The 9,593-nt window shown below is 31.5% G+C and overlaps 1 protein-coding gene across 2 annotated transcripts; it reads left to right on the top strand.

Moving 5' to 3' along the window:
* The first annotated feature begins 4,577 nt into the window (after window positions 1–4,577).
* On the top strand, window positions 4,578–5,943 carry LOC110707134. Of its 2 annotated transcripts, none has more exons than XM_021885143.1 (3): window positions 4,578–4,666; window positions 4,968–5,358; window positions 5,526–5,939. In XM_021885143.1, the coding sequence occupies exons 2-3, from the start codon at window positions 4,990–4,992 to the stop codon at window positions 5,682–5,684; spliced, it is 528 nt and encodes a 175-aa protein (XP_021740835.1). In that variant the 5' UTR covers window positions 4,578–4,666; window positions 4,968–4,989; the 3' UTR covers window positions 5,685–5,939. The 2 variants fall into 2 exon arrangements, with proteins under 2 accessions (XP_021740835.1, XP_021740836.1); XM_021885144.1 differs by having other exon boundaries at window positions 4,584–4,666; window positions 4,975–5,358; window positions 5,526–5,943.
* Window positions 5,944–9,593: the final 3,650 nt, after the last annotated feature.

The raw sequence follows: 9,593 nt of genomic DNA, 5'->3' as shown, positions 1-9,593 counted from the left end.
TTAAATTTTTATTATAGCTATAAAGTTAGTTAGAATATTTAATATTATATCCTTCATTTTAGCTCAATTAATCTTACGAGACGGATCAAGATTTATTATGTTTTATTGTTTAAAAAATTTATATTACACACTTACAAGTAAATTTTTTATTATTAAAAACGTGTATTGCACGGGACTAATCTAGTAACTTAATGAAAGTGCGCCTTAGACAAGAATTTTAGAAGGTCATCAATTGTAATAATAAAAAATTGTCACAATCTTATGTGGTAGATATTTATTTATTGCTTGTTGTCTGATAAAATGAGTATACTATCAAATTAGTTGTTGTTTTTTTTTTTAATAAGATTATATTTATTATGAAATGAAAATATTGATGGACATGTTTGACCTTTAGCTTTAAGACGGAGAGCATCAAGAAGATAATAATCTACAAAATATCTATACTTATATATTAAAATTGAAAATTTACTTGCATGATGCCACATTTATATAAAGTTTGATAGATTGAAAATATATTCTATCTAGATTGAATATAGTGATCATAAAGAGCCAAACCCAATTATGTGAATCATGCAAAAAGCTAATTAAAGATGTAAAAACCTGGTCCGATCCAACTATTAATTCGATAGTGATTGATTCATAATTCGACTTGTATGCACTCTATGATTTAGCATGACTCAAACTCAAAAATAGACCAACCAAATCAGACCCAGTAAATTATATTTCCTCCGTTTCTTTATACTTGCATCACTTTCCTTTTAGTTAATATAATTTTTCTATTTCTCTCCTATCACATAGGTCCATCTTTTTTATTCTCTCTATAATCTCTCTCATTTGCAAAAATTGTGTAGGAGTCCGCAATTTACAAAGTGATGTAACTAAAAACACGAAGGAAATAAAATAATTATCGGCATATTTATAATTATGATACTCCCTCCGTTCCACAATGATGTTTCTGTTTAGAATCTTTGACTTTTAAAAAATAAGAGAGAATTTTTAAAATTTTCTTTCAATCTATAAGAACAAATATAGTCATATGGGATCTAGTTTGATTCGTCTTGGTGAGTACATTATTAATATCTAACTTTTATAATTTTTGCTAGTGTGAAATTAAAGATATTTACGGTCAAAGACGGGTAAAAACTTACATCAATTTACAAAAATAGGAACATCATTCTGAAACGGAGGGAGTATACTGTGAATACTTTAATAATGAGGTTGAGATCCACACCAAATTAAAGTATAACGTAGATAATATTTGATATCAATCTCCAAGATATTTATCTTGATACAAGGGTATTTGCGTATTTCTTTTTTGGATATGGATCTGTAATTCTCAGTTGTCAGTTGTCTCTTTAATGGAGCTTTAATCAAATAATTATGAACGACAAATAATTGCCATTTTAAGTATGAATGCGAATAAATTCTTTTCTAATTATAGTTTTAGAGGAGAGAATAATGCCACATGGACTACATCTAATATTATATGCTTCGTGGGCTTCGCCGCACGTTTCTAAATAAGTTATATGCAACTAACTTAATTGTATTATTAGGTTGGGTTAGCAGATTAATTAATATATTATTAGCAACACTTGGTTCAACGGATCTTTAAATTTAAGCGTAAAGTTTCACTATTAGAAAAATTAAATGAGAACATTATTGAGTGTAAACTATTTTATTTATCACAATGTCAACTATCAATTATCATCTTTTCATTATTTGTTGTCATAACATATAATAGGTGTTAGTACCAGTAGCTAGAATAAAGGAACAAGAGAATGTAGCAACTTACTTTGTTATATGCAATTAGGTTTGGTTGTTGAGTTACCATATTATAATCCGTTCAAAAGATCCATAAATGGGTAAATTTTTTATAGATAGATGATGAGAATGTGAGTTAGAAAGCCAAGTCATACCAAATATCGCCTTTTGCTTTAAGAAAATCTTGATATAGTTTTCAAGAGAGATTATATACCATGGAGTCACGGAGTACATAATCATATGATACATGTATATATATTACTATTTTAGTTCTTTCATTTCTCTAATAATGTTGTAGATGAGCTAGAACGAGAGTTCCAATTTAATTTCGAATACTGATCTTAAGGCTTAATTAGCTGAATACTCCATATTGCAGTAATTTACATCATTCATTCGGGTTTTGGAAAAATTGATCTAGTTACAAACACGGTTTGTCGATTTTGTACTTGTACATTCATTTGGAGAGCGCTATGAAGCCATATATATTATAACTTTTTTTCCTGTAGTATTACATGAGTATTATTAAAGCAAAGTTTTCACTTTTTGGAGATTTAAAATAGAATATTATTCATCGTGTGTAATCATATTTGATAGATTTATCTCAATGACTCAGTGTCAATTTACAATAATCAAATTTTTATAATTTTGGTCACAACATATTGATTTTATTATGAGTATAATTTATGATTTTTTTTTTAATTACCTATAAAAGAATATACTATAAAGAGAATATTTTACATATGGTAAGTTATTATTGTACTTAGAATATAGAAAGTTATTATTGTAGGTAAAACATAGAAAGTATTTCAGTTTTTTTTTTTCCGAAGCAACTTTTGTGTGCGGCTGGCCACACCGTGTAGCCAGCTGATACACCAAGTAACTCCTAACCAACGAGTAACCCCTAACCAACCGAGTAACCCCTGACCGATCAAGTAACCCCTGACTGAGTAATCCCTGACCGACTTAGTAACCTTTGACCGACCGATTAACCTATGACCGAGTAACCCCTGATCGCGAGTGAGTAACCCCTATAACATTAACAAAATAACCCCCATAATGATTGGCCATACGGTGTGACCGGCCACATATAAAAGTTTTTGCATTTTTCGAGAAAAAAAGGTGAACCTAGGCTAAGGTACTTTTGTTTCAATACTATTCCGATCCGAGAATTCCATATTAACATTAGACAATTTTACGAGAACAATAATGATACAAATATTACAAAAATTAACCTAGTGATTAACTGATTATAATTAAAAGTCTAATTATTCTATAACGTGCATTTCGTTGATGAAGATATTATAATTAATAGGATAGATTAAAAAAAAAAAAAAAGAGTATTAGTATAATTAATAGTATATTATATTAATATAATGCTAATGATGTTTAAATATTACTACAAAGTATTACTATTACGTAAAATATCTAAACTTGAATTGTATAGTGGAACTAACTCCTATGCTTCTAACCATTTTATGAGGTGGTACAAAAAACTTCATAGCAAACTTCGTAAGTGTCCGTTATTATCCTTGTAACCTTTTATAAACTTAAAAAAAATAAATTATTAAAGTATATATTTCTCACAAATTATCTAATGAATCAATTAGGCTCGTGCTAAAACTCCAAAACCGTAAACAATTTATAATGACGTTGAGATCCACACCCAAATTATAAAATTAGATATTCAGAATCATATCTCGAAACAATTTAGAATGTAATAGTGTTTGACGAGAGAATAACTCCACATGAACTACATCGTTCACATGTATTCCTCGCTGTTCAAGGTTAATTAGAGCACGTTTCAAAGAATAATTTAATCATATGCAACTATCTTCTATGCATGCTGAATTGTTGAGTTAGTGGATTAATGTATCTCTAACAGTCTATGTCAATTCAACGATACAGATAAATCCATAAATTTAAGCTTAAAGTTTCACTGTTATAACCATATTGAAAAGACATATAAAAAAATATAACTCAGAACAACTCTACAAGTATTACGAAAAGGCTAAAATTAACGAACGTTTAGGAGACGTTAGGTAAAATGATGACTAATAATAAAAATATCAGATATAAATAAATATTTATTATACCGTTTGGTTAGTGATTTCAACATTCATTTCAAAATGTATCAATTTACAAATATTTTTAATTATAATAATGTAATGCCCTAGGACATTCGGTTCAATTCACCAATTTGCTCAAAGTTTTTCAAATGGGAAAACCTAATGAATAGGCTCTGTTCACTTCACCTTAAAAAATAATATTCAGTAAAAATAATTTCAATTCATAAAAATAATTTTAGTTCAACAAAAATAGTTTCAGTTAAGTAAAAATAAGTTCACTTCAGTAAAAATCAGTAACTTTAAAGAAGAAATATAACAGAAAATCAACAAAAATAATTTCAATTTAGTAAAGTTAATTTCAATTCAATAAAAATAACTTAAGTTTAGCAAAAATAATTTTAGTTCGGTAAAAATAATACTAGTTCAGCAAAAATAAGATGAAGTGAACAAGGCCTAAGAAAAAAAGGGAAAAAAAAAAAAAGACTTTGTGATACACCTGTAATTAGGTTTACCCGAGAATAAGATAGAGGTTTTAGCTTAGCCCGGGTAGATGTAATAATGTGTAATTCCATGAATGATTTTGAATTATAAAATCAGCCTTTGAACTTGATAACGTGCAATTGTATACAAATATATTTTATGTTTATGCGTCGGAATGCACATTAAATATTACAAGTTTGAGAAAAATAAGGATCCATTGCACCATGCATGCATGTTAGTCTTAAGTCTTGACTTGCCTATAAATATTGATGAATTGTAAGCCTTCTCCACTTCAGTACAACAACAAACTTTCCTTCATATCACAAACTTAATTAGAAGGCAATACTCATTAAGGCCAGGTACTCTACTCTTCGATCTTTCTTCTTCTCTCCCTCTTTACGAGATCATAATATTCACTACTAATTCGTTCTCTTCTTTTTTGACAATATTCATTAATGGCCACTAATACATACTCTTTTCATAATGTTTCATAATATTTGATCATTGATATCAATATTAGCTAATAAGCAAAAAAATGAATTGTATATAATTGCAGAACTATATATCTCTTATAGTCTTATGCTTCTATCCTGCTAACCATCTTATATTAATGAACATGCACACTAACGTAACATATATATGTTGTCTTCGCATTTTAAGGACACAGTAAGCACAAGGAATTATGGCGGATTTGATCACAGCCGAAGAAGTGCCCTTGGTGAATCCGGAGGCTGATTACGAGAGTTTGAAAGCGGAGTTGGATGCCAAGGTGAACGCCGAGGGTAATGTTGAGTTAAGTGCTGATCAAGTGTTACTGAGCACTCAATTCTTAAATCTTTGCAAGGACAAAATTCAAAGAATTGATAGGCGTTTTTGGTCTGGCTCTGTGGTCACTGATCGTCCAACTCTTAGTAGCGGCTATTACACCATTCTTAAACAAAAAGGCACCGAGCCTGAAGGCGTCAAATGGGGCCAAGTCTGGGCTAATGGTGCCGCTGATGACACCACTGCTCGTAAGTGGATTGTGGCTTTTGATACCGCTGCTGGCAAGGTATATATATATACACTCCTCGCGCAACTTCATTTTGTGGTTGTGTTGGGTAGTTAGGTTTCAGTCCCTTCCTAAGAAAGTAACTTTTTAATATATATAAAATCTTAGTGATGTTTATTGTAGTATAGTGTTCTATATTAACCATTTTTTGCAAATTAAAATTTCAGGCTTATGCTGAAGCGGGACCAATGGGTCCAGTTGATTGGAACGTAGTTGAAGTGAAACTGGGTATGTCCGGAAGCAAAACTGAGCACACTGACCCCATCCTTGGAGGCAGCGTACTTGCTACGATCGATGGTCTCAAGGCATATGCACATTTCCGTTGAATAATAGGGCTTGCTGAGCTACATACTGAAATCTACTATGGAGTATGTGTTGCGCTATGAATAACGTTATGCTGTATTGCTTTATTTGCTGCCAATCATAAACTACTTTCCTCGTTACTTTTTTTTTACTTTCAAGTACTCTTGTGTAACAATTAATAATGATGCTTGGCCACTCAGGCCAGCAGACAATCTTTAACTATCTTTAATTATATGGAATAAAGTATTTTATTTACTTGTTATATATGCTCATATGAATTTTATGTCATTCCAAAATCCACTAGCACTCTCATATAAAAAATGCTACTCGTACTCCGTAGTACTATAAGTATAACTACTATTCAAGACCCAAAAACCCACGATATTACCATAAATTCGAACATAAGAGACTTACAGAGTACATCAATTCATTCCACACAAGTGCAATACAAACAAGCATTTACGCAAACTAAATCAAAACAGCTAGCAAGAAATAAAATCAAAAGATTAAACTAAGCTAGTCATATAAACCCAGCTCCCGGCCCTCGGGAGACCACACAAGTCATTGTGCCCTAACTCACTATTTTGGGCCAAATATAGCAGATTTTTTGGGTCATTTTTTGGTTAAGCTAAAATCTCTTAACTATTACTAAAACAAAACGTTGCCATCATTGTCCAAATGTCACTCAAATAATAAATTTTTTTCCTCCTAAATGCAATGATCATGTCATCTGTTTTTTTTTTTTTTTTTTTTTTTTTTGAGATACCAATATTAATCCTATTAGTAGAATAATATATTTAGGTTTATTAGTAAAATCTTATTAGAGATATGAGATATCGAAAAATATATTTGTGGTATATTTTTCGTATTAATCTTATTAGTAGAATAATATATTTAGGTTTATTTATGTTAAGATAATATTTAGTGAATATATCTTTACACTGGTAGAAAAAAGGAAATCGGCACCGCACTTTTGGCACCGGTTTTTGAAAACCGGTGGGAAAGAAATGGGCGGGATTGGGAATACAGACTTTTGGCACCGGTTCCTATTAAACCGGCAGGGATTTATACTTTTCGCACCGGTTCAAACCGGTGCCAGTTAAAAAGAGGGAAAAAAAATAAAAATAAAAAAGTAATGTTTTATGAAAAAAAATCGGGCTCTTCTAATTATAAACCCTTAACTCAGTTCTCCTTCTCTCTCATCCGCCTCTTTTTTGCTCTCCTTCTCTCTCATCTAGTCATCTCTGTTCTTCGTTCTTCTCCCTCATCTCTTCTCTGATCTCTTTCATCTCTTCTTTGATCTGTAGTTCTTCTCTTCGTTCGCCGCCGCCGTCAACCACAACAACCATCGCCGCTGCTGTCAACCATAACAAATTTTCGATTAAAAAATCAGAATTTGAGGTTAGGGTTTCTAGATCCTTTAGCTTTTTCGTTTCGATTTCTGGGTTTTTTCTAGGTTTTTGTGGGTTTTTCTGGGTTTTTTCTGGATTTTTTGTGCGTTTCGGTTTTTATGTTTTGGGTCTTTTCGGTTTCTCGGTTTTTTCTGCGTTTCTTGGTTTCTCGGTTTTAGCTTTGCGTTTCGGTGTTTATGTTCTGGGTTTTTTGTTCTGGGTTTCTGAGTTGTTTATGTTCTGGGTTTTATGTTCTGGGTTTATGTTCTGGGTTTTTATGTTCTAGGTTTCTCGGTTTTATGTTCTTCTTTCTCTCTCATCTCATCTGTAATCTGTCGTTACAATTTTGCAGGTAGTATTCTTTAAAAAAAATCAACTGCAGCGACTCCACATAGAAGAAATATTCAAAGATTTTGTTGTTCTTTGTTCATTGTTGCATTTTTTCTGGTTTTTTTTTGGAAATTTTGACTTTTACCACCAAAAAATTTGGACAAATTGTTTTTTACCACCTACTATTTTAAAAGTTTTATTTTACCACCAAATAAAAAAAATAAAGTTGTTTTTTACCACCAAATTACAACTCCGGTGACTGAAAAACGCAATGGGTCCCACTGTTTACCCTTTCCATCCAAATTACATGCTACCCACCCCGATTCATTTTTCCTATTGAATAACCCCAGCAACAGAGTTTAATTTCCTTCACTTTTCTCACCTTCCTCTCATTAACTGCTCTAAATTTTGCTCTCTCACCTTAACTTTTAATTTCTGACTTTTCTCTTTTAATTTTTTTACTTTTCTTCAAGCTTTCATATCAATTATTTGCGTAGAGACGAAGACCTGAACCACACAAACCACACAACCCAGCCTTGAGTTCGTCACTTTCAACAAGGGGGGGACTTGAAAGCATGCGACTTTTTCGATTTCACCTTCAACGATTCGAGAATCTGACAGCGAAAGGTACTTTTGTATGTTTGCAAAAAGAGTGAAATGTCCATTTAAGGTGTATGATGTGAGATTTATGAAGTCAAAAACTTTGCATATCAAGTCACTGAGATTGAAGCAACTTTGCAAAGAGAAATCCACACTTACATTTTCTCTCTCTTGAAGGAAAACTTAAAGAAGACTTTACCTCCTGCAAAATCACACTTAACAACTTCAGTAGTTGTACCAATTCAGCTTAATTACAATTTCATAAACCTAATTTCAATGCAAATCATTGATTCACAAAACCCCCAATTTCAAGTTTAACATGAACCCTAATTTTACAAAAACACAATTTGGGTTTTAATTGATAAGTTGTAGCAACAAATTGTGGATTAACTACCTCGTTATCTCAAATTATATGAACATTCGAACAAAATTATTTAATCAATTCAAGTAAATCAGGTAATTAAATGTGCGAAAAAAACGACTTACCTCAACTACTTCAATTCTCACTTTTCAACCCAATTCGTAAAAAATTATGTGGAATATTGATGTTTGTGGCTGAATCCGTGAGCTTTATGTTGTAATTTGAGAGAATTGGGAACAATTGATGTTTTTCAATCGTTGAATGATTAAGCAATGGTTTTATAGGCCGGAAAATCATGACCAAAACGAATAAAAATCAAAAAGTAGTCATTGTAGTTGGACCCATTGCGTTTTTCAGTCACCGGAGTTGTAATTTGGTGGTAAAAAACAACTTTAATTTTTTTATTTGGTGGTAAAATAAAACTTTTAAAATAGTAGGTGGTAAAAAACAATTTGTCAAAATTTTTTGGTGGTAAAAGTCAAAATTTCCTTTTTTTTTATAAATTGTAAAATAACAATTTATTTGATATTTGTGATTAATGTATAACAATTTATTTGATGAATATGTATATATATGTGATTAATGTAAAATAACAATTTATTAATGTAGATTTACAATTTCTAGGTTTTTTTTTTTTTTTTGAGGGAAATGATTCTGGGTTAACTGTCTGATGAATTGGGATTGAAAAAATTGCAATTTTTTTTTTATTTTTTAAAGGAGTAATGGGCACCGGTTAACCGGTGCCTATTGTAGTTAAAATTAAAATAAAAAACGCGCGGCATGGGTAATTAGCACCGGTTAACCGGTGCCAAAGAGGGTATTTTGCACCGGTTAACCGATGCTAAATCTTTAAATAGCCACCGGTTTTGAACCAGTGCCAAATCTTCAGAGATTTTGCATCCCTCAAATCTGGAATGGTTCAAAACCGGTGTGCAAAGGGGAGTTTGAACCGGTGCTAAAGACCTTTTTTCGCGTAGTGTTAGGATATATGGTTATAGTAGTACATCTTTTAGGAAGATTGTTTCCTATCTTATGAGCGTAGGTTTTGTATAAATACTCTACCTGTTTATGAATAATAAACAAGCCATTCAATTCTCTCTTCACCTCCATTCTCTCTTAATTTTACCCTAATTTGTCATGGTATCAAGAGCAGGTTAGATCTTGGGATCGTTCACAAAAATTTCCCCTACCGGTGGGTTGGAAATTAAACCCATCGGTAGGACAAAACTTTCGTCAAAACTATAATTTTT

The sequence above is a fragment of the Chenopodium quinoa genome, unplaced genomic scaffold, assembly GCF_001683475.1.
Source record: "Chenopodium quinoa cultivar QQ74 unplaced genomic scaffold, ASM168347v1, whole genome shotgun sequence".
NCBI classification, from domain to species: Eukaryota; Viridiplantae; Streptophyta; class Magnoliopsida; order Caryophyllales; family Amaranthaceae; genus Chenopodium; species Chenopodium quinoa.
The sequence above is the reverse complement of the archived record's forward strand: the minus strand, read 5'-3'. Positions and strand labels throughout refer to the sequence as shown.